The sequence below is a fragment of the Apteryx rowi genome, unplaced genomic scaffold, assembly GCF_003343035.1.
Source record: "Apteryx rowi isolate R43461 unplaced genomic scaffold, aptRow1 scaffold_1395, whole genome shotgun sequence".
NCBI lineage: Eukaryota > Metazoa > Chordata > Aves > Apterygiformes > Apterygidae > Apteryx > Apteryx rowi.
In genome coordinates this window covers 1-26,062 of record NW_020447636.1, presented here as the reverse complement: position 1 = coordinate 26,062, position 26,062 = coordinate 1, and the positions used below count along the sequence as shown (strand labels likewise).

Sequence of the window (26,062 nt, the reverse complement as noted above, 5' to 3'; positions counted from 1 at the left end):
GGGGTGAGATGGAGAACCGGACTCTGGCCAGTGGGACACTTCCCCAAGGAAGGTCACCCCACAAACTGATCAGCCATGTCTCTCTGCACGATTTCACCTTCATGTGGAGATCCTCAGATGCAAACCGGTCTCTCGAGCCCTGGGCCCTATACCTCTGGGGTTGGGTCTGTCTCACAGACAGGGACTTTGACCCCAACCTCAGAGCTCCTGGGAGTGATGCTGAGCCCAAAGTATGCCTTGGCTGTCACTGATCACCTCAGACAGCCCCGGGTCAGCCTCACCTCTCCAATTCTGCTTGTGGGGCAAGGGGCATGTCTGAGACATGCAGGAATACAAGAAGCCCAGGGTGGGCTGTGTCCTGCTCTAGGGGTGTCTTGGAAGTTCAGCTGGGCTTGGGAAAGCCCAGCTGGATATATGGACAATGCTGGGGACTCCTGAGCTAGAGGTGTCAATGCATATAGGGAGAGAAGGGGGTTATCACAACCTTTTCACAGCAAGGGAAACAGAGGCATCAGGAAGGGCAGTACTTTGGGTTTTCCTGCAAACCATGGACTGAGCCAGCAGAACAGTTACACAAATTTTCTTATTTACAGGTATGTCCCTCAGCAAATGTTGTCCCTGTCCTGCAGAGATGCTACAGCCTAATGTGGCCAAGCAGCTGTGCCCAAGTCAACCCCTGCATCCCAGGGGGAGCTCTACCCACTGTACCGCACCACCTTGCTCAAACCTTCTTCCTCTCTACTTTGCCAGCTGCGGAACAGGCTGTGACAAGGGCCAGGAGGGCCATGGTGCCAGGTGAAGCCAATCATTCCCTTCTCTGTGGCTCATGGCAGGAAGACAGCATAAGAGAGCTGCTCCTGCAGCTGCACCAGCCCATTTTTACACACCGGGAGGGGAGGAGGCCTCAACTGTAGAGGTGCAAAATCAATAACCTGCCCCCTCCTACACCACTGTGCTGCATTTTAAGCAAATTGGAGTCAAATTCTTCCTACCCAGGGCTCCAGCCTTGTCTCCATGTCACTGAGGCAGGTCCAGGCATGCCCCCGTTTCTCCTCTGGTCCTCATTCTTCCCCCCTAAGCGCTGCTGAAAGCCATGAGCTGTATTTCTGCTGCTGCCTGTGCAGGAGTGCCTGTTCTCCCTATCAAGACAAGGATTTGGGGTCCACCTAGTGGCGAGCCAGTGCACAGGCTGCAGCATGCACTTGGCATGCTCCTGCTGGCAGCAGACATTGCTCCCTGGCGTGGGGTCTCCCCCAACTTGCTCTAGGACTGTTTGCTAGGACACTGCTGGCACCTTCTCAAGAGGCCTTCGCAGGGGATGAGAAGAAACATCTCCCCTTTGATTCATCCTTCAACAGCTGTCCCAGAGGATGACAGCATGATGGGAGATCTGCTGCAAGCAAGGGCCTGGAAAGGACATTCAAGATCTCTCTGATCCCCTCTGGACCCCTTCATTCACCATCTGCTCCCTTCTGAACACCATATCTCCATGCTTGGAGATAATCTGAGCTAAACCGGATAAGGCCCTGAGCAACTTGACCTAATCAGACCTGCTCTGAGCAGGGGGTTGGACTCAAGACCTCTGGAACTCCCTTCCAGCATACCTGATTCATTTATTCTCTCACATACACCCCTGTGTGCAGCTGCTGGGAACTGCTTGCTGCCCTTCAGTACTCTGTATTTTGCATAGGGCTGTGCTGGCAAGCACTAATTTGACATGGCTTTAACAAAAACTGCTAGAGCGTGGTCCCTGCAGGCCAGGGCTCACCCCCCTCCACATCATCCAGACATGGCACAGCTGGTGCCAAGGCCAAGCACTTTTGTGTCTCCCATGTGACCTTAACTAACTTCAGAGTTAGACTGAAAAGCTGAAGCCTCACACTTGGAGGCATAACAAAAGAGGACTGGGACAGGGTGGGGAGCACTGCTTAGTCACCTGCAGGTACTACACTTACCTCCCTCTACAGATCAGGCAGGGGAAGCAGAGGGGAGATGCTGGCCTGAGGGCAGGGCTTTCCTGCTCCAGTCCCTCTCTCACTTACTGCGTAGCAAATTGCTCTTACTGTGATCTCCACTCAATGGACATGTTCCTATGTATCTAGCAGGGGAAGGCTGCTTCCTCATGAAACTGAGACCTCCATCAACAGGCCAGGGGCCAAGGCTGGCATGTTTTCTTCACCTCTTTGCTCTTCTTCCTCACATCGTTCACAAGCTTCATGCTCATCTTCTGCTCTTTCACCACACCTGTGCAAAGATGGCATTAGGAAGGGTCAGTGCCTGTAGTCCCAAACACAGTGAGCCCATGACAGAGCCCCACTCAGCTTGGAAGGAGAAAAGGTTAATATGGGAGCAGGGACTTCAGTGGAGGCAGTCCACCGCTGCAACCAAACCCTTTGTAATGGCTGTGTTCCACAGGGCAGAGCCATAGGGACTCTTGAAGGCAGTGCTCAGCTAGATTGGCCTGCCAAATCAGAAAGGCTTTCCCCACCTTGAAGAGCAAGGGATAGAAATGTTCCATTCTCAAGCAATATTCGCACACGACCATGCAAGCAAACATCTCCTGACATGCGCAGACACATGTGCATGCCCCCCACCTTCAAAGGCTTCCTCTTTTCCCTGTCTAACAACAGGTACCTCCCTGCTTTGCCACCTAGTTCCTGCAGGACCTAGACCTAGCTGTCACAGACCCTGTGGGCTGTCTGAGCACGAGGCCAGACCACGGCAGGCAATGTGCCCTACTCCAGGCCAATCAAGACTTTTCCTTCCTGCACACAACACCCAAAGGCAAGGCCACAGCAGCTCATGGAGACCTTTAGCAGTAGCCAGAGCCCCTGCAGCAGCTCTTCCAACGCCATCCATGTGCTGCGGGGCGTTGAGGACTGGGGAGTGAGGCTGGCATGCCAAACTGGAACCCAGCAAGGGACTAGCTCCTTCTAGGGGGACATTCCCTGCAGTTAGAGCAAACCAGCCATTTCACTGCAAGAAGGGGCCTGAACCATGCCACCAGCCTCCCACTGGGCCTGGCCCCCCTTGGGGGCCACCTCACAGCCCCTGCCGGAACCCAGTCAGGGCTGGCGGGCAGGGGAGCAGGGGATGGAGCAGGCCCCAATCCCAGACCCCCAGCACATGTCCTGCTGCAGCCAGGGCTGAGGTGACCCTGCCCTGCCTGACCGGTGCGGCATGTCCTGGGGCCAGTGGGGCCCGGAGCTCCCCCTGGCTTGGATGCTCCTGTTGGTGGCCCCAGCGGAGCTGTGCTGCCGGCCGAGAGGGCGGGGAGCGCCTGTGGCGGGGAGGGACAGGGATGCCCCAGTCCGCCCCGCCCCAGCCCCAGCCCCAGCCCCAGCCCAGCTCCCTCCCGATCCGTAGCTGGTGGTGGGCCCAGTCCGGCCCGCTGCCGCTTTCCCAGATGGGCTCCTGGCAGTGCCGCGCCCCTGGCAGCTCCCACCACCCACCGCGGGACCTGCAGAACGCCGGAAGGCCCCAGGCCCCATGCTTGCCCCGGGCCGGCCCGGCCCTGGCCCTTCTCCTGCCCCAGACCAGCCCTGTGAGCTGTGGGACAGCCCTGCAGCCTGGGCCGGGCTGCACAGCGGGCCCCAGGATGGGGCCTGTGCCCCGCAGACTGAGCCTGTGGGGCCCTTGTCCCCACAAGACTGTGCTGGCTGGGCTGTGTCCCCCTCTGGCCGTGCCTGTGAGGCCCTGTCCGCCCCCGATCATGCCTGCTTGGCCCTGTGTCCCCCAGACCAAGCCTGATGAACTGTGTCTCCCCAAGATTGCCCACTTGGGGCTGAGCCTCTTGCCCAACCAAGCCCGCAGGGCTCTGTCACCCCTCCTGCCCCAGACCATGCTGCTGGACCTTATCCCTCCACCAGAAAGTGCCTGTGGTCCTGGCCCCTCACCCAGATTGTGCCTGCAGGGTGCTCTCCTCCCCTGGGCCATGCCTGTTGGATCCTATTACCTCCCTTGATCATGCTAGTTTGGCCATGATGCCTCTCTAGACCTTGCTGGGAAGGCCCTGTCGCCCCAAAAGACTTTTCCTGCTGGGAAGTCACCACACCCGGACCATGCCTGTGGGGCTTGTTGCCCCCAAAACAGTGCCTGTGGGACCCTTTCTCCCCTGACACCATGATTTCAGGACTCTGCCCTCCCACTCCCACCCCCCGGACTGTGCCTGCTGGGCTCTGTCGCCTCTGAGACCTTCTCTGCTAAATCTATACCCTTCTTCCCTGTGCCTTTGAGCCCTGTCCCTGCCAGACCATGACTGTGAGGCTTTCTCCACCCCAAGACCATGCCTCTGGGGCCCTGTCCCCCACCCAAATGATGCCTGCTGAACCCTATCCCATTGCAGATCATACCTATGGGGCCCTGTCTCCCCCCAGATTGTACCCAAACCATACCTGCTGCGCCTTGTCCCCACAAGATTATGCCAGCCAAGCTCTGCCCTCCCCCAGGGTGTCCTGGGTCCTGTCCCTCCAAATTATGCCTATGGGGCCCTGTCCCCACATAAATGTGAAGGCTCCCACGCACATTGTGTGCCTTGGGTCCTGTCTTCCCTCAGACCATGCCACCTGGGCCCTGTCCCCCCTGGACTGTGCCTGTCAGGCCCTGTTCCCCCCACCCCCCACCCCCAATTGTGCCTAATGGGCCCTTCCTCCCCTTGTGAGGTGCCTGGAGGATCCCATTCCCTCCCTCCCCCCGGCCCCCAACCATGCCTATGGGGCTCTGTCAGCTCCTTCCAGGCCATGTCTGTGGAGCACTGAAACTCCAAAATTGTGACTGCAGGTCCTGTCCCCCCCCCCCCCGACTGTGCCCATGGGCCCTATCTGCCCCAGTTGTGCGTGCTTGGCCCTGCCTCCCACAGACCATGCCTGATGGGCCCTGTCCCCCAAGACTGTGCCTGTGGGGCTGGGTCCTCCACTGACTGAGCCAAGCCATCGGGGCTCTGCCACCTCTCCACCAAGACCATGGCTGCTTGGGCCTTATCCCTGCATCAGAAAGTGCCTGTGGTCCTGTCCCCCACCCCAGATTGTGCCTGTGGGGCCCTATCCCCCTGGCCATGCCTATGGAGCCCTGTCCTCCCAAGACCATGTCTATTGGTCCTGTCATGCCCCCCCCAGAGACCATTCCTGCTGGGCTCTGCTTCCCCTGCAACAGACCATCCTGTGGGGCCCTGTTCCCCCACCACAGATCGTGTGTCCTGGGTACCTCTTCCCCGCCATGACTGTAGTGCACAGTCCCTCCACATCATGTCTGCTGAACATTGTCCCCCTTCCCAAACATGCTCATGGGTTCCTATTATCTCCTCCAAGATTGTGCTGGCTTGGCCTTCTTCAGCCACCCCTGACTGTTCTGGCCTGTCCCTGTACCCCCAGTCTGTTCCTACTGGACACTCTCTCCCCACAAAACTATACCTCCTGGGCCCTGTACATCCCCTCTAGACCATACCTGCTGAATCTTGTTGTCCCCAAGACTGTTTCCGCTATGTCTTGTCCCCCCATCTGTCCCTGCACTGCCCTGTCCCTTGTCATCCCTTCCCAGTCCTTGCATTCATGCTCTGGTCCTCACCAGTCCCCTGTGCTCATCCCTGGCTCACTTCCTGGCCATCCATTCATGCTCTGGGATTCTCCACAACCATGAGTCCGTGCTGTGTATCCGTTCACAGCCTTCCGATCACGCTCTCAGTCAGTGCTGTTTGTATGTGGTTCCTATACATGCACAGTTCTCCTGTCTGTATTACTTTGCTGGTGGTTGGCCATGTGTGTGCAACATGTGTATGTGTGTATTAGGAATTTGAGTTTGGCCTGGCTACTAGCGGGACCAGGGAAAGAGGTGTAGCAGCCGCCTCATATCCAGCAGAAGGAGAAGGAGGAATCCCATGGATCTTAGCATGCCCAAATATGACTCTAGTAGACTCTAGGGAAGGAGAACTCCCCTGCATCCTGAAATCCACGGAATTTGGCTTTCATTTAGTAAAGCTATGCCATGTAAAGGAATTTTTCAAAAGGCAGGTGGCTATTAGCCATGTAAATAAAGAGCATGGGAGAAGAAATAAGCCCACAGTATGACGAAGGAGGGGTAGATAGCCATAAATAAGATACTTAGAATATAGCTCCAAAATCAAAGATACATTCTGAGCCTATTTTCAATGAGAATAATGAGGTTGTCCAAGAACAATGATAGGATGGCCAGTGAAATGAATGAATGCTGATACTCACTATCCAAGCTGGAATCAAAGCTTCATATAAAATATATATATTTATCCCAGAATGCTGATAAGAACTGACTCCTAGACAAAATTGTCAGTATATCCAGAATCATGTACTGGAAGAGCAGCAATATCATATCAGGGAAATAGGAAAGGGTGATGGACAGCTACAAAGTAATTGGTCTGCTCATAACTTTGAAAGAAATTAAGAAGAAGATTAGTTAGAGAGGTAGAAGTAAATGTCAAACAGAATAAAATGATACATTGTTTTCCCGGTGGTGGATCATGTCAAACTAACAATATCTTTCTTTGAACATTTTACTGTTTTTATACATTTATATCATATTTGTATTTGATGATATAAATATTTTTAGACTTTTTGATAAGGCATTTGAGTTGAGGAATTTATAAACTGGAGATTCTGAAGATAAGTGGAAAAATGATGAAGCTGGAGAAAATCACTAGATGGTGCCAAAAGGCAAGTTATCATCTGCTGTGACAGAAGTCATTAGCAGGATTCTTCAAGGGTCATTTTTGGGCCAAAGGTACATAAATACATTCATATATGACACAAACTTAAAAAGTAGGTGTAAGCTAATGACTTCTACTGATCGCTCACTTTTACCAACTGCACAATTTGAAAAGCACATTTTTAGAGTAAGCTTAAGAATGTCACACAGGAGGAAATTAATAAATTTGAAGTCTTGGGAAATTGAAATGTGACAGATGTGCACAGACCAAGACCATAAATGTCTGCCATAAACCTAAAATGGTAGTAGCAAGACCAGGATGAACTTGTCAGTTATAGGCTAATTTCTGCATATGACCCTAGGATGTATTAGACACAATGTTTTTAGTGATGTTGCAGTATAAATGTTATTGTAGAAGCCATTGGTAAATTCTTTTATGGAATTCAAAATCTGAATAGTTGCATTGTAAAGGTAAATTCTAACTAGAATAGATACACTGGGGAGATATGTCAATGACACATGGAAAAGATTGGAAAAAAATGGAAAAAAAAGAGCCTGCCTGAGCATTCATCAAGAAAACCAAGAGGCGAAAAAAAGGAGTATACTGGACGTAGTTGAGCTTTCAAGGTGAGTGACAACGTTGATATAAGAAAAAATGGGTATAATTCAGCCATGAATGGGTAAGCGGAAAATACAAAATTTTCTAATCATCATCTTGACTTATTAGTAGAATAGCAAGCACACAAAACCTCACTGTTTCATATTGGAGGTTGATAAGGTTATGAATAAATTTACATGATATTGATGACCAATAATGGGATACTGGATGTAGTCATCCAGGAGAAAAAGCCTTATAGACTTTTTCTGCACCAAAACAGGTAGTCGAATTTAGTGTTTCTTTACTTCCTCACCAACTTATAACTAAAATATCCACTAAAAAAATCCAGTAAACACTAAACCCACCAAAAAACTTCTCAAGAAGTGAAAACAGTGAAAGTAAATTCAGACATTTTTACAGGTTATTTTTTCACTAAAAGATCAGCTGTTAGAAAGACTTGATTTGCTGTGCGATTTGAGGCATGCATTCTGATAATGAGAGGACTACTTTGCTTCTTTCCCACTGTAAGTTTTATAAATATTTTTACCTAAATATAGTCAGTTTAACAAAGATTGCTTTTAGAGTTTTGTTGCTTTTTTCCTAAGTATACTGCTATGGTGGGTTTTTGTGATCTTTTTGCTTTGGATATGTTTACAAAGCTCGTTGTGATTTGACAGTATCATGCACCATGTTAGCAATGAGAAAACTTATCAACAAATGCTACTGTAAAATGAGATGTGAATTCGTAACCTACTACACTATGTCTTTATAACACATGACATGCAATATCGATTTTGGCATGCATTTCTTAATCATGAAAAGAAGATTATAGCATTTCTCTAAATATTCTGATTTTGTGGACTTGCCATCTCATGGTCAGATTTTTTGGGGTATTATGTTTTAAATGTCCAGATTTACAATCAAATTCAGTAAAGCTGTCAGGATCAACAAATAACACAATGTATAATTGCTTCGTCTGAGCACCAGAGCTGCCTTTTCAGGAGAATCATAGAGACTCAACCCTAAGAGTTTAATGCATTTGCTTCAGATGCTGCTACCTTTCACTTTAAGAGCTGAATTTGAATCTTACTTTTGTGTGATACCTTCCCAGTAACAGTTATGTATGAGATGCAGCCAGATGAGAATTTTGGTACTTTTCCTGATGGCTGTCAGCAAGGTCCTCCTCCACTGCATGCCTGAATGGGGAACTCCTCTACAGAGCTGCCTGCTCTTTCTCTCTTGGAAGTCAGATTCTCACCTGATGTGACCAGTTCTGCCCATAGTATCTAGGCAAGTGGCCACTGCTCATTTCTAAAAGAGCAGCAGCCATTCTCCATTTTTGGTCCCTTCTTCTCTCAGAAAATGTGACTACTGCAAGCCAGTATCTCTGTAAGTGTTTCCAAACTCAAGTCCTGAAAGAAATAAATATTTTTTCCGCTCTCATAGCAAAAATTTAGTTCCCACAATCTTTTTTTTTTTTAATTCCACCCCCCCCCATACTTTTTTTCTTTCCTTTTACCCAATTCTAGACTATAAGGATGGGTTTGGTTTGCAGAGAGTTTACTTCTCTTCCAAAACCTCTGTTCTATCTTTTTTTTTGTGTGGAGTGTGTCCCTTGGAGACTCATGTATGGTCTAAACTTTTAGCTAGAAAGAAAGTATCCCTTTATCAGTGGTTGAATCCACAAGTAACAAACCCAGGTAGGAAGGCTGGTTTAAATCTCAAAATCAGCAGATGGAAAGTATCTGCACTGAAGACAATGACAAAGTAAGGCTTTGATTCAAATTCTCTTGAATTTTCTCAAAGACTTCTTGGATGCCAGCATGTAAAATAACTCTACTGTGAATTACTTAATGGGAGAATGAGTTTCCATTAAGCTGGGTAATGGGAGGGGGAAAGACCACAGGTCTGCCTTGTAGTTGGGAAGAGGGTCTTCTGGCAAGAGTCCTTTGAGCACTTTTACTTTTTTAGGTTCAATCGTCTAAATAGTCTTTCCTTTAATGATTGGTTTGTATAGTCACATCAGCTCTGGAGACAAGAGTTAAAGCATCTCTTTATTGCATATAAATAAAGCATAAACATAAAGCATAAAAGCAGTCACTGCTCACCAAATAGCAGAACAAAGCATAGGAAGAACCAAACATGATTTCAGCATTGCCACCTTCCATTTGTGCGCTGTTTCTGGGGTGAGCCTCCATTTAGAAAAAGAAGTCATAAATAGAAAAAGAACCTAAATGGCAAAATACTTCCCTTCCCCTCACAAAGATAGGAATTCCCTGCACCTTCCCTAGACTACATGTGATCTGATACCTCAGAGGATGATAAGAAAGAACATAGTCAGTCAGACCAGACGCCCATCCAACTCAGTGCCCTATCTCTAACTTTAGCTAGGAACAGATGCTCAGGAAGAATTTAAAAAGCAAGTTACTGTTTCAGGATAGTTTATTTCTGTCAACCAAGTACACTGCCCTCACTCAAGGACTGTGTCCTAATTAAAAGGCAATTGCAATTATATAGGTCTTGTAACTAATATGGCGCACATTCATTTTCTTATTTTATGTACTCAGAGAAAGAGAGAGAGAGAAAGAAAGAAAGAAAGAGAAGGAAAGAAGGAAAGAGAAAGAAAGAAAGAGAGCGATTGAGGGAGGAAGGAGAGAGAAAGAGAGAGAGAAACCCTAAATGTTGTAAAGCTCTGTTAAGTCAGGACACACAAAAGTCAAGTCAGGACTATGCTAGTAAATTACTGAAACTGCCGATAATACTCTCACTTCTATTAAATTTTGTTTCACATAAGCCATCAGCCTTGATGTTCTCTACTTGCATTGCATTAGCACAAAGCCCTCATTGTGTTAACAACAGCCAGCACCCCCACCTATCTTAATAATATGCTGTTCATTAATTTCACTCCACCTGACTGTTTTCTCTAGCTTACCCCCCATACACCCTCAGTCTTCACCCTTGGTGATCTTGAAAACACAGTTGTTGTTTGTGGAATGATTTAGCAACCCTTGATATAGGAACTCAAGTCTTTTCCCTGGCAGTGTTTTTTCCAGCCGTACCTAGAAGAGAAATACATGATGTAATTTAAGGTATTAGATAATGAAGAGACTTGGTTAAGCTTGCAGAGTTTTGGATGAGGAGAGTCAAGCATATGAGAGGGATGAATCAATGAAAAATCTGGAAAAAAAAATCAGGGAGCTGGGGCAAGCAGAAGGAAGCAACAGGGAGTTGTATCCTCAAGTCTGGGAGGGGAGTGAAATTTAGGGAATTAGAGCAGGGGCTGGGAGCCAGAACTCCTGGGATCTCTTCCCAGCTCTGGGAGGGTGATGAGCTATTTAAAGGAGGAGGTCTGTACTAAACTTTTACCAAATGCAGCTTCTCATCCAGTGCTCTCCCACCAGTCAATAGCAGGGTTTTCCTTTGGCTCCTTTGCCCCCTCTTCCCCAGTGTCCTCTGCAAATATCCTTACCATGGGCTGAGGCCACGAGCCTCCTGAGCAATCTTCTTGGCACACTGAATATCATCCTCAATATTATCATCTTGAAATTCTGTAGAGAAGGGAAAAGGGGTCAATATGGAGGAGAGGGGGTGGAGGACAGAAGTAGAGGTCTCCATCAGAAAGGGTAGGTGGGGAACTGAAGAGATGGACGCATGGACATCTTACATGTATGGACAGAAATGCGCAGAGCATTTGGTTAGACAGGTGATGTGGACAGAGCAGGGTGCTTTCATGGAGTGGACAAAGAAGGGCTCTCTCTTTGCTCTCCCCCACCACTTACTTGAGCAACTGATATGACAGGCATTTTTGGATCCACGGGTCTTGCCATCTGCACACCAGAACTGACTGTTGATCTGAAATATCCCATAGTGTCTGCTCGGACCATTGTCATGGAAAGCTTTAGTGTTGTAGCCGCTCTCATGTTGCACCAGGCAGATCCCTGCAGAGCAAAAGGAGAGCCCAGAAGAGGTACCATCGAGGTATGCCCAGGGTGACTAAAAGGAAAGAGATGAAGGGGTGGTAGGGTGGATGAACAGCAGGAGGAATGATTAAGCAGGTTATGTAGTAAGATTGAGAAATGGATGGATGAATATGTGGATGGATAAATGTCTGGATGAATGGAAGGATGGATGGGTATATTTTGTGTAAGTGATAGGAAGAAAGACAGTGTCAAAGCAATGGAGGGACAGAGTGGTACTGCTGGAGGATTACAGAGAAGCTGAAAGGGGCAGGGGTGGGATGGGCAGAGATGTTCAATGGGAGCTCGTTGTACTCACAGTCAGCTACAGTACTTCCCACGAAGTGCTCAAAGCCGTGCTGATGTAGGATCTTCACCAAGTCGCACTGGGGGATGACTTTGCCCTGAGTGCCTGGCAGTGCTAAGCTGAGGAAGACAAGAAGAAAGCCAAAGAAAAGCAGTGACTTTGTCATGATGGACTCTTGGGTAAGGAAGTGCCAAGGTGACTTTAGCTGTCACTCTTGAGCTGTCTGTCTGTCAGGACTGTCTTCAATGCCAGCCTTTTATGCCCATTGCCAAGGGGAGGACCAACTGGCTGGTCAAGCATGTCTAGGAAGTGTGGGAAGCCTTTGCAGTAATGAGTCAGGCAGGAGGTGGGCCAGAAGCCCGACAATTCTTGGAGGATGTCTGTACCTATTTTGCTTGCCCTGCGTGGTTGGGGCATGTGCACACCATATACAATCTGGCAATCCCCACAGTTAAATATTCCAAAGACCAGAAGTCAGAGGCAGGGTTGTCTCAAGGATGAAAGTTAGGCCTAGCTTTGAGATTATGGTTATGGTTGCTCTAGGAGTTGAACTGGAGTTGACCTATGGGTTAGGGCTGGAAAAGCCCTAAGGTTCACATTTACAGTAACATAAAATACTGAGTTTAGGATTAAATGAGTTACCTATGAGTTAGGACCAGCCTTACATTTATTCTATTGGTGCAATTTAGAGTTTTCCTATGATTTGGGGCTACTGTTGTCATTTGGGAATCATTTTAGGGTAATCACAAAGTTACTCTGAGTTTGCTCTAAATCACTGCTTGCCTACACAGTCATTAAATTTAGGATATTGTAGTTACTACATCTTGGGACAACTCTGGTGACTGGCTTTACTTGACACTTCAGGGATCAAAGACTGTGGTTACTTTGGGTGGGTTACTGTTACTCTGGAGCTGGGAATGATGTTGTCCTGTTGGCTAGGTTAGGATAGGGGTTTCTCAAAGGGAAAGAAGACTTTATGTTTGCATAGTCAGCTTGGGGTAAGAAATGCAACATAGTAGTTTAGAAGAAGGCAGGACTAGGAGCTAGAGCCCCCATGTTTGTTCCCAGTAGGGGAAATAGTAGTTGAGAGCCTGGGCTTCTGGGTTTGAGGTACCTAATAAACCGATCATATTTATGACTATATACAGCTTTCTGAGGCATTAGCACTCTAGTTAGTGGGGCAGGAAAAACACATCATTTGCATCTCCAGTGGCATAGACATGGAAATAACAAAATGTTACTGTGTCAGAACACCTCCATTTGTAGATACCTCAAGAGAAACCATAATTTTTACAGAAATCTTTTACTGCCAGTGGTATCTATTATGAAGTGATACATGAGACACTTTCCTAAGTGGCTAGGCTGCCTCATTTGGGCATCTTTCATAATCTATTATGCAGTCCCTCTTATCAAGAAGTGCTAAATATATAAATTGGTGGTGGTGGCGGGGGGGGACAAACAGTTTCCTTCCGGTTTCTTCAGGGATGGAACCAAAATCTCTGGCCCAGTTTAACATAGAGACATGCTGAGACATGCTTCTGGCAGAAGCAGCCAGCACTGGGTGTAGGACACATTCTCTTGGGGCTAAAGTAGCTTCCTCCTGCTTATAATTGCATTTCCCATTTGCTCCTTCTTTGCCAGGAATCTTAGTCCTACTGACATTCCTGGGAAGCATAGAGGGGAAGAGGACAAATCTTCTGGCTGACTGGGTGTGGTCTCCAGTCCAGTTCCTGACTGATGCTGTGCCATAGTTTATCTGAACCTAAAGATGTCCCTGATAGCACAGGGAGGAGGAAACTCTGTCACAGGATGAGTCTGTGTATCCCAGAGTACCTCCCTTTCAGACAGGGAGGTGCCAAGATGTTCTCAGATAAGAATTTGGTTGGGACAGGTACTGGGAAGTTCATGATGCCAGAGAAAGAACATACAAGAATTAATGATTGTTAGGATAATTGCAACAGCACCTCTTATTCATATGAGCAGGTGCAAATCACTGACTGTGTTTGTGTTCCTAGCAAAAGCTGAGAAGCAAGAATAATGCATTAGAGTTTGACAGGTTACAGTTGTTTATTTCTGTGCCTGAGTAATGGACAAAAATACACAATTCCCATTGTCTTCACCTCCTGAACCTTTGATCACCAAGGCAGGGATCCAAGGATCTCACTGCAGTCTCTTCTATTGGACCCAGTGCCATTTGCATTAAAAAACAAACTGTTCATTGGGCTGGAGATATTGAGTCAGGGTAGGATTCAGTTACCACAGTGCCTGTTTCAAGTGTCTTTTGAGCTGTCCTAGGTATCCAACCTGGCCTCCAGCCCCTGGTTCAGAAAGGCATAAGTACTATTTCGTATCTGACAGACCCACAGAGATATTTCAGATATTCTGGGCACCTATGTATAGGCAACTGAACCTTCCCTAGGTGTCCTGCTTCCCAGACCCAGTCAGTCTAATCTCTTAGGTCCCACTCCTGCTCCAGACCTGGGAAATTTAACAGTCAGTCCTCCCTGATTAACCTAAGAAACTCAAGTCCTCTCACAGAGGAAGTAATTCCACTTGCTTCTGGAACATATTTTCCTGCTTGCAGCATTGTTGCCTTCAAAGTGAGATCAGGTGGCTCAACACCTTGTCTAGTGAAGACTTGAAAATCTTCCAGGAAGAAGATCACACATCCTTTCTGAGCCTGTTTCATGGCTGCACCATTCTTGTAGAGAAGGATTTTTTCATTATGTCCTATTAGCATTTCTTCATTTGCAACTTACGCCTGTTTTCTCTTGGCTTTTCACTGTGCAACTCTAAGAAGAGTCTGACTCTATCTTCTCTGCCATCGCACGTCAGAGTTTTGAAATCTGCTATTGGATCTTCTCCTTACCTTCTTTTCTCTAGGCTAAATAAGCCCAGTTCCTGCAGCATTCCAGAACTCTCTAGAATTTGCTGGCATCTCTATTTTCCTGGGGGGCTCAACATGGGACATAGTATCCAGATGTATCAACACAGGTGGCAGGTAGAGGGAACCATCACTTCCCTCGATCATCTGGCTACACTCTTGTCAGTGAAGCCCAGAATGAGGTTCATCACTGCAAGAGCACAGGCTGACTTGTGTTCAGCTTGTTGTTTACCAGGATCTCCCATCCCTTTCTGCAGAGCTGCTCTGCAGGCAGGCAGTCCTCAGCCTGTTTGTTTCATGGCACTATTCTGTCCCAGGAAGAAAGCAGAACTTTACATTCTGTCAGTTCAGATGGAATTTCCTGTGTTTCAGTTTGTGCCCACTGCCTCTCATCCTATCGCTGGGCACCACTGAGAAGAGTCTGGCCCCATCCTCTTTATACCCTCCCTTCAGATACTTATACTCACTGATAAGATCCCCGCTCAGTTTTCTCTTCTCCAAAGTTCCTGCCAGATAACTAACAGTTTGTGGGGGGCTCTCTCAAAAGGCCCACCCTGCCTCCATTTTTTTGACCACTCTCCCCTCATTTTGTTTTCCTCTACAAACTAACTGAAGATACACTCCATCCAGTCTCCATTCTACTGATGAATGTGCAAACAGTATTAGCTGCAGTATCAACTCCTGAGAAAAAGCACTCTAAACTGACCATCGATAAGACTTAGAACCATTGACCACTACACTTGGAGGTCAAGGGTTCACCTTGTTTTTCTACCCACCTTGTAGTTCACTTATCCAGCCCTTTCAACCTGAGGATACTTCAGGATACTGTGTTGAAAGTCTTGTGAAGGTGAAGGTAAATGACCTGCAGTGCTGTCCCCTCACCCACAGAACTAATCATTTCAACCTAGAGGGCAATCAGCTTGCTCAGCCACAATTTGCCCTTGGTCAAACCATGCTGACTGTTCCCAGTCCCCTTCTTGTTTTTCATGTACCTGGAAGTGACTTTCAGGAGGACTAGATCCATAATTTTCCCAGGGATTGAGAAGAGGCTGACAGTCTTCTAGTTCCTGGGGTCCTTCTTCCCACCTGCCTCTTTTGAAGATGGGCATAATATTTGCTTCTTTTTTTTTTTTCTCCAGTGACAGGCGAGTGACGAGTTAACAGGACTGAAGTTTGTCAATTGATATGCAGAAGAACTGATAGCACAAGAGCTGACTGCACAAAGCTGTTGAACAGAGGACTTAACAGGACTAAAGAAGTCTACCAACCGATATGCACAAGGATTGATATGCGCAAGGCTGCAGAATGGAAGCATTAACAAGACTGAAGAAGTCTGCCACCTGGAATCTGCACGGACCCCCAGGGAGGGAAGAAACAATACGGAGGTGTTGTGGTCTTGCCTTGCTAGCAGGGTCCTCCCAAGCAGACAAACAAACAGTCCTGGGATTGTGAAACTCGCAAAAGTCAGCAAAAGCAGTGTTTGCCCAGAGCCCAGCTGTATAAAAAGAGACTTGGGAGCTAGGAGAGTTTGAGCAGGGACAGGAACATGACCTGATCATCCTCTCCGGCTGGACCGTGAGTATTTCCCCCACCACCACCTTTTCCTGGGACTGGACTGTGAGTATTCCCCCCCTCCCCTTTTCCTGGGACTGGACCGTGAGTATTCCCCCCCCCTCCCCTTTTCCTGGGACGCTGAGTTAAGGTAACTCCTCGAGGTTGAGAGTCCTCTCACTAGGAGAGTGAACAAGAAAGCTTTCAAGCAGGGATAAGCAGTGCTTCCAATTAATAGCACAGTAATCGGCGGTTTCGGGTTATCCTTTCTAAATTAGTAACTGATAGTTTTGTGTTATCCTTTCTAAATTAATAATTGCATTATTTTAATGGATGTTACTAATCCAAGAACTTCTGTGAGGAAATAAACATTTATTATTATTATTATTATATTACTGTCTCAGTCGTTGCTATCGAACCTTCATAGCGTGACAGTGCAACAGCCCTGGTGAGGCCACATCTCGAGTACTGTGTCCAGTTCTGGGCTCCCCAGCATAGGAGAGATGTGGAGCTACTGGAGCAAGCGCAGCGAAGGTCTACAAAGATGATTAAGGGACTGGAGCATCTCTCACATGAGGAAAGGCTGAGAGAGCTGGGCCTGTTCAGCCTGCAGAAGAGAAGGCTGAGGGGGGAGCTTATCAGTTCATTTAAATATCTGAAGGGAAGGTGTAAAGAGGATGGGGCCAGACTCTTTTCAGTGGTGCCCAGTGACAGGACAAGAGCGAATGGGCACAAACTGAAACAGAGGAAGTTCCATCTGAGCATATGGACAAACTTTTTTACTGTGAGGGTGACAGAGCACTGGAACAGGTTGCCCAGAGAGGTTGTGGATTTTTCATCTTTGGAGAAATCCAAAAGCCATCTGGACAGAGTCCTGGGCAATGTGCTCTAGGTGTCTGTGCTTGAGCACAGGGTGTGGACTAGATGATTTCCAGAGTTCCCTTCCAACCTCAACCATTCTGTGATTCTGTTCTGTGACTCTGTGATAATTTCCTGGCTATACATTTAATGTGTATTTTAATTCTGTGTTTTGGAAGTCAATGCAAACTTAAACTTAAAGCTGGGACAGAAAAGGAGCACCCTTTTATTCAGGCTGTAATACTGCTAAGATTTGCTTTGGTTGTGTTTTTGCACTGTGGCTGGCTTAGCCACACCAGGTACCTGAAGGCTGTGTGTTTTGGGTGCAGATCAGTAGTGCCTTATACCTAAAGAGGCATCCTTGGAAATTTTACACAGGCAGCTCAGTGGCAACTGCTCTGGCCTGAGCAGGGCTTTGGTCTCCTCCTTTCATGCCATGTCAGGACTGTGTTCTCAGTATAACACTTGATTTTGATTTATGTCGGAATTCCTGGGCTTTTTGAGGCCTCAAGCTCTCCAACTAATAGCAGCCATTATGGTCTGAAGCCTATTGCAGATGTAGCTACTGGTTTTAAACCGGAGCCTGAACACAATCTCATGGCTTTTTATGTTTCAGAAAAGTAAAACTCCACTGGGGTAGTTCTGAGTCTTCTGCACACGTAACAAGACCTCTGCACTGCAGCTCAGGTAACAGAGGGCCTCCCTGCAAGACTCTGACAATGTCGCTTCTTCTAAAATTAAGTTAAAAATCAGGGTTTCTACACAAAATTTTGTTCTCTATTTATCATATTCTGGCAAGGGGAAGGAGTGGATAGAAGAAATCTGCAGAGCAGGAGCACTGAGGCACCAGAAGACACCATGACAGATGTGGTTATATTTCTGCAAAGAACCATCTCTGAAGTTATTTCGTTTGCTATGCAGGCCAGGTTCTTCAGTCAGCCATGTGCCATCCAAATAAAACAAAAGTAGCCTGAAAATCAGCTAGCTTCAAGCATATTTAAAACTGCATCACTAAAACAGTGCAGTGCAGTAGTCAGCTTTGCCTGTACAATAATCTTTAAATGAGTCCGCAGAGTGATTAGATCAGGTACCTAATCACTCTGCAGTCAGGTCAGGTTTTCCTGAGCTACAAGAAAGGCATTCTAGAAATTCTGCCAATTTTCACTGGACTCTTTTCCTTTGAGGCAGTGTATCACTGTCACCCCAGCTTAGAGCATAATCAAACCTGACAATTTACTCTGAGAGCACTGAACGTTAGACTTTATCAATGCGCAGGGGAACCAATTTAAACAAGCTCTCAAACTCATTTGTGAAGTTACATCTTTGCAATTTGCCAGGCACAAACTTTTTTAATTGTGTCTAGTGAGAGCTTCTTAGAACTATCCCAAGTCATTTCCTGGAGAAGCAAACCAATTATATTAAATTGCTTGCTTTGACGCTTTAGACACAGCCCCTGAAAATTTTAACCTATTTGGAAATTGCACTTGGTTTTCTTGTCAAAGCCAGAATGATTACTTCAAATCAATACATGCAGTAATCTGCACAGTTTTCTCATAGAAAAGCTCAGGACATCACCAGCAAACATCTTGTCTTACAGAAAACATTTAACAATTACATTTACACCTCCCCTTCCCGAAATCCCCCCGACTCCCCTCCCCTCCCCCCCAAAARAAACCAGGAAATTAATTGTTTGATCTGTGATTGTGAAACTGTGAAGAAGAAACAGTCAAAGCCTAAAACTTTCGTTCTGTGCCTACTGGTAAAGATTGACCAGTGTTCCTGTGTTCCATAATCTCTCCCTTCTGCTTCTCTAGCACAACTGTGTCTAAAAGGGATGTATCTTAATACCAAGAAAAATCAAAATAGCTATTGAAAAATTCTGTTTTGTACTCGGACATCTGTCACTGCCACAGGTTATGAAACAAACTCTCCCATATATATATATTTAAATATAAAAGAATGGTTGGAATTTACCAGTCTCTATCCTGTGGGAAGTCCAGGGACTGTGATAATAACAGATAGATAACTGGGGTACTTTCCCATTAAAAAAAAAAACCAATGTTTTTAATATGGCCTTGTGACACTAAAGAACACTGAAAGAGAAGACCTTGAGTTTCAAGTTGTTTCTGTGAGCCCAGACCTGGATTTGAAGAAAAATTTAAACACCGCAAAGAATAGAAGTGGCTCAGGTTGGATAGGTGTATTTCAGAAAGTCACCCACTGCTCAGAAGGTCTCTGATGAAATCTGCCATGTTAATTCTGCCCATTTAGTTCTCTCCTCTTGTCCATTCTTCAGGACATTAGGCAGAAAGGACAAACTAAATTAGGCAATGGATTACTAGAGGGAGCAAAAGGACCACAACTCCAACATGGCAGAGTCCTGAAAACTTTGAGTAGCTGGTAGAGGGTGGTGACTTTGAAGGAGAAGGGAGAACAGCTTCCTCCTAATGCAATTATGTTCTAATTTTTTTGGTATTTTCACTAGAGGATAGCAAGTCCCAAGTATTCAAGTCAGCCTCCTGAGCAATGATGGTCTACCCTGCACAACTCTCCTGCGGCCTGGCCAAAGCATGGCTCCCCTCAGCCTTTGCAAAACTCACTTGCTAAGAAGACTCAGCTATCCTGCTGATAATCAGCAGTTCTTCCTTGGCTGGCAGTGCACCCCTTTGCTAAACCCTATCCCATAGGCACCCTGTAACTCTGTCAAGGCTCCCCAATATTAATTTCCATTGCCATTTTCCCTAAGATCTCAAAGGACATCTCCTTCCTGCCTCTCCAAGTTTATCAACTCATAGGCCCTAGATGGATGCCTCTAATCAGAGGTTTGAAAATACAGGGTTAGGTCCTCTGTCCTGCAAGACCTTTGGCAATCCCTGGAAAATGTTTGCACAATGTAGGACCACACAGAGACATCCCATCTCCACCATGGAATCTAATCCACCACTCTAATCCCTGTCATAGTGCAATCCCATTCAGCTTTATCAGCTCAGGGTCAAGAAAAAGCAGATTGAACCCTCCTGCCACAGTCAGACACAGCACTGTGTGAATACAGTAGAGCTGTTCACAGTCTGATCTAAATTACACGAAATCCACTCTGGTATTTGAGCCAATGTGTGTTGAGTATATTATAGATATGCCTTTACTTGAGCGCTCTATGCTTCTGTTTTCTTTCTAGAAAAGGGATTAGCAGAGCTTCCTCTTCTCACTGATGGCCCTGTGTTTCTTTGTTCAGGCATAGAGATCAGTTGGGTAGATGGAGGAAACACGGTCTGGCAGGTGGGCAAGGTCATGGCTGTAGGTACAGCCCAGAGCCAGGAAAAGGAACCGCCTATGAGCGAGTGGCTGGGCAGACTGCAGCCCACAGCACTGCTTATTTGGGGCCTGCAGAGCCTGTGCCAAGAACTGGGAACCCAGCTGAACTCATGGAGCAGGGGACTTGGCTGAGGAAGACACCTGGTGTGGGTTTGGGGGAGGAAGGGTCCCATTGGGATGGCCTAGTTAGACTGTGAGGGAGGATCCTGACTCTGCACAGAGGAAGTGCAAAGGAAGGGAAGGAGGGATAAAAGGAGGTTTGACTCAGCAGATGGATGAAGAAGGGATGGTTCTTTCTGGAGCAATTGGTCACAGTGGAAGAAAAAGTATAGTTCAGGGCACTGCCTAAGTTGGTTTGAACGTTAGCTAGACAAATAGTCAGAATCCAGGTGAGCATTTGGCTTGGCCTTCACATGTAATGATTCATGCTAAGCTACTATGAATGCTAGTAATAGCATATGGTGCCAGAGAAAAGTACTGCTGAGTTGAAGCTAAGGACTGTCTGAAGTATTTACAGACTGTAAGGTGATCAGACACTCCAAAAAGAAAGTTACCTATATACCTTCATTAAGTTGTCCCCATTTTGTAACACCCTCTTTAATACTTTTCCTCTGTTCTTTATTATTCCAATTTTATTTTCTCTCCCAAAGGTCCAGCTGAGGGTCTTCAATCTGATGCTGCAGCCACCAGCTGCTAATTCAGTCCCATCTTCCTTGTGCTTACCATGCAAATCTACAGACAACTTTCATATAAACTATTCCTACGAGGCAATTACGTACTAAGTTATTTGCGATCGATAGTTCCAATGTGCTTAGAGATGCACCTGATGGGCACATATACAGTCATTTATAGACAACTTCATGTATCCGAGTAGTCCCATTTATTTTTATTTTCTGTATTTGCCATAGTCTGTTGTCTTCTAAAGATGCTCTCCAATTTGTTTCTCTCCATGCTGTCCCGAACAGTGTTACTAAATTCAGCACAAACCATTACCAATAGTTTCATGGGTAACAATAAGCAATAGAAACAATGAATCCTGTGTCTTATGTGCTCAGAGAAGCTAGGAGAACAACAGCCACATCTCTGCCACAGGTTTCTTCCCCATCCCCTACCATATCTCACTCCTGACTGCAGTCCTAGCACTCCCAGGAGAAGGTAAGCTCTGTCCAAGCCCCACTCCAATTTTTGATAGTAGTGCCACCTGATAAAAAGCAATATAGGCTGTGGCTGTTTACAGCTCTGTTTATATTCATTGGCCAACTGGGCCTAGTTAAATCAGATTCAAGCTCTATGCATCTTCCTTTCTTTTGGGCTTACTGGTCCTGTAACTGCCCTTTTTACTAAAACTAGGTGCTAGAGCTCACAAGTTTCTGTAGAGATAGAACTGGACAATGATGGAGGAAGGGGAAATGGACCTGATTTATTGGTTACACAGACTGATCCCAAATGGGAAAGTAGATTCATAGACTTTTATAGAGCCACTGCTGAGCTGCACTAAATCTCTGTAAATATAAGTAGTCAATTATGTGTTCTGCTGAACCTCTTCCTGAGCTCTAAGAAACTTGGCTTACTGATTTCATTAGGATATTGCTGTCTTACACTCTCTCTGTAACTCTGCACCAGCAGAAGCCCCAACTTGTTCCCATAGGCAGTTGTCAGCTACTTCAGTCAGCAAATTCAGTTCAGTGGTTTCTGTCAGGTCTGACCATCTAATACCCCTGGGGATGTTGGGTGTCAGGGAAGCAAGCTGCAGCTGGTTCTCATCTGCTGGTAATACACAATACTTAATTGCTTCCCTCATATTTCTTGGATAAAGTTTGCTGAATGAGCAGAGAAACTTACTCCAAGATGGTGTTTCACAGTTATTGAAGACACCTCACAGGAGAAACTTGTGTTAAGGAGCTCCATAGACTCCTTGTTTCCCTTTCATCCTCCAAGTACTTTAGTTGTGTTCCCTCGTGCAATACTGATTTGTGTCACTTCTCCCCTTATATAAAAAGATAATTCCCATAAATCACTTCGAAGGAGAAAAACTATAAAAAATTAATAATTCATTTGTGAGGGAGAAAAAATATGACAAAGTTCAGAAAGTTTTCCAAGAATGTGTCTCAGGAGGTGTACAGAAAATCCAGCACCAAAAATGTCAATCACTTTCAGCTTTCATTTATAAAAACATTAGCTGTCAGCAAGTAATATTTATGTACCCCTAGCCTATGTGTCTCTGCCACACAGTTGCAAGGTATAAAAATAGCATGTTAGAAACAAGGGATGGGATACATTATTTTGGATGAAGATTTGCTTGAAAATAATGATTCCGCACAAGTACAATTGCTTAGAATGTTACAGTTTTTCACCATTTACTTTTTAATTACATCAGAATTAACTATATCCATAATTTGATGTGCTTGTTTTTTCTAAATAGTTGTACCAACAGTCATCTGTATTATTTTTCACTGTTGTTGATAATATTCATTTTTATATTGTACTGAACAACACTTTATACCATTGTATTGCGATATATCATGTCAACATTACATTATATTATGGGTGACAAAATAATTTAAGGCATGTTTTGTCTATTCAGATAGCTGAACTTGAGTTTTTCTGTAGACTTAAGCAAAAGGCTGCCCTGGAGTTATTTCAGCTGAGATGAGCATATTGGTTTATGTCACCCAACTTTAAACATCTGCACTGTGTGTCTCTCTAAACTAGTCATGCTATGTTCCCTTTATGGTGAAAACCAACACTTCTCAAGCTCTGTTAACCTTTTCTTATACCAGACATTTAAAAAGCATCAGAGTTCACACTCTGGGTTGTAGAAATCCTCTTAACTGTGAAGGAGGTGTGGCAAATACATCAGAAGTTGATTACATCCTAGCCCACTAAAGCAGGGGGCTAGGATGATCCCACATTTTGCCACTCAGACTGGGGAGTTCAAATGGCTGGATATTAATATCATCCTGTGACCCTCATGAGTCTAATTAAAATAATAGACACCAGCTGTGCTTTCCAGGTGTCTTTTTGCCTTTCCAATGTCATTAATCATTTCTCCTGTGATGTAGGTCCCCTCCTGAACCTCTCCTGCCCTGACACCAGGGTCCATGAGGTCATTCTCACTGCATTGTACCTCTTATGTGCACCTTCTTCACACTGCAGATATGCATTCCTACATCTACATCATCTCTGCCATCCAGAGATGATGTAGATGTAGCAAAATGCGTACCTGCAGTATGACAAAGATGTCATCTAGGAGGTACGCATTTTGCTACATCTACATCATCTCTGACATTCTGAGAATCTACTCCTAACCAGATCCTCCTCCACTGAGGGTAAATCTTCCTTGCTCCAGACTTCCCCTCTGGTCTCAGGGGCCTGGGATTTCTGAAGACTGGTCTTACTAGAAGAGACTGAGGTGAAGAAGCATTGAGGATCTCCACCTTTTCTATGTCCATTGCCACTAGGGCCCCTGCCCCATTCAGCAGTGGACCCACATTTTCCCTAGTCTTTCTTTTGCTGCTTAAGTACTTGTAGAAGCTCTTCTTGTTGCCCTTCATGTACCTTGCCAGTTTCAGCTCCAGGGGAGCTTTGGCTTTCAGACATGCATGCTCAGATGGTGTCTCTGTATTCCTTCTGGATTACCTATCCCTGCTTCCACCTCTTGTATGCTTCCTTTTTATGCCTGAGTTTAGTCAGGAGATCCTTGTTCATCCACACAGGCCTCCTGACACCTTTGCTTCACTTCCTGTTCATTGGAATACACCATTCTTGAGCTTGGAGGAGGTCATTCTTGAATATTAACCAGCTCTCCAAGACCCTTCTGCTCTCCAGGGATAACTTCTCCACTGGATTCATCCAAGCAGATCTCTGAGCAGGCCTGAAGTCCAGGGCGTGATTCTGTTGGTTGCCTTCTTTCCTCCTCACAGGATCTGGATGTCCCCCATCTCATGGTCACTGCAGCCAAGGATGCCCCTGACCTTCACATACCTAACCAATTCTTTATTGTTTGTGAGTATCTGGTCCAGCAGAGCACCTTCTCTCACTGGCTCCTTGATCACTTCTGTTAGCAAGGTATCATCAATGCGCTCCAGAAACCTCCTGGATTGCTTGTGCCCTGCTGTGTCACCCCTCCAGCAAATATCAGTGGCTAAGGTCCCCAGTGAGAACTAGGGCCTTTGAACATGAGGCTTCTCCCAGTTGTCTGAGGAAGGTCTCATCTACTTTTTTCCTGATTAGGTGGTCGATAGCAGACATGCACAACATCATCCATGTTGGTCTGCCCGTTAATCTTGACCCATAAGCTCTCAGCTGGACCCTCACCTGTGCCTAGGCAGAGTTCTAGGCATTCCCACTGCTCTCTCGCATACTTGGCAACTTCCCTTCCTCACCTTCCCAGCCTGCCCTTCCTAAAGAGTCTGTATCCATCCATCAAAATACTCCAGTCATGTGAGCTGTCCCACCATGTCTCTGTGATCCCAATGAGATGGTAGCCCTGTAACTGCACATGGACCTCTAATTCCTCCTATTTGTTCTCCATGCTGTGTGCATTAGTGTACAGGCACTTCAGAACAGCACCCACTCTTGTTGATTTCCAAGAAAAGGGTGAGAGCTTCACCCATAATGCTGTTCTGTAGGCACTTCTTTGTGTATTACACTCAAGGTGAGCCTTGTTTGTTGATTTCAGTTTCTCTCTTGTCCACATCACTCTGCACTCTTTGCTTTACAACCTGATCCACCATTTTCTCACTTGACTGTGTATTGTCATCTCCCTCCCTGTCATTACTAGCTCAAAGCTCTCCTTGCTCTCCTCTCCAGGCAGGCCAGCCTGTTGGCAAAGATACTTTTGCCCCACTTGGTCTGGTAGATCCCATTTCTCCTTTCATGTCCTCTATCCTCAGAAGGTCCTGTGGTCATAAAAGCCAAATCTGCTTTTGGCACCAGCTGGGCAAACAAGTGTTGATCTGCAGGATCCATCTATTTCCCCTCAAGCATTCTCCCATCAACAAAAGGCTTGAGGAAAATACCACCTGAGTCCCCATGCCATGCCATCCCAGAGCCATGCAGTCGTACCTGACACACTCCAGGTTTCCCCGGCTGTATCCCTGCTGCCCACATGAAAGACAGCAGGGATAATAATCTGAGGGCTGGACAAGCCTCAGCAGCCTCTCCACAATGTCCAAGATCCAAGCCCCCAGCAAGTAGCCAATGTTCCCAGACAGCAGATCAGGTCAGCTGATGGAGGCATCCATCCACTGCAGCAGGGAGTCTCTCATTGGTATCACTTACCACTTTTTCCTGGTGTTGCTGGGAAGCTCAGGCTTAGCTGACTCTGATACTCTTTGGACAGTTTCCAGCTCCTTGTCTGCTGCCAAGGCACTGAACCTATCCTGTAGTTCCAGATCTGCTGGAGAAGGAGCCTTCCTCTTCCCTGAAGGAATGGGGTGAGCATTCTTACCATCATGGAACAATAACACCTGCTCTCCCTGCCTGTTCCAAGGACCCTGTCTCTCTGCATGCTCACACTGAGAAGCCCATCTCTCTCTTTCCATCTGCCTCTGCTAGGAGTTCTGCCCTTTTCAAATACCTTTAGACCTATCAGCCACTCATCCAGGATTGTGAATGGTGGTATGACTATGTGCATGTGTTGGCCAGAGTGTATTATCCACAAATTCTGTATGTTTTTCTTCCTTAATGCTTTGACCCCCTTAATAAAGCTTTCTCACATGTAAACTCAGTTTGGCTAGTTATTATTTTAGGCAGCCCTACTGAACGCCAGGGTCAGGCGCTGCGGAGATGAGACAGGGGTGAGTGCCAACCGTGGGGTGCTCATGGGGCAGCCAGAGGTGTGTCCAAGCAGGTGTGGGCATGGGGGTCTCGGTACCTCAGTGGTGAGCTCCTGCAGGGTGSTGCGCAGCTCCTCTTTCTCC

The 26,062-nt window shown here is 46.4% G+C and overlaps 1 protein-coding gene across 1 annotated transcript; it reads right to left on the bottom strand.

The window, feature by feature from the left end:
- Positions 1–10,268: 10,268 nt before the first annotated feature.
- LOC112961841 (lysozyme C-like) lies at positions 10,269–23,590 on the bottom strand. Its single transcript, XM_026057433.1, is given in 6 exon segments — positions 10,269–10,329; positions 10,740–10,818; positions 11,050–11,208; positions 11,546–11,717; positions 11,719–11,835; positions 23,537–23,590. Coding segments are annotated over 6 exon segments (642 nt in total).
- Positions 23,591–26,062: the final 2,472 nt, after the last annotated feature.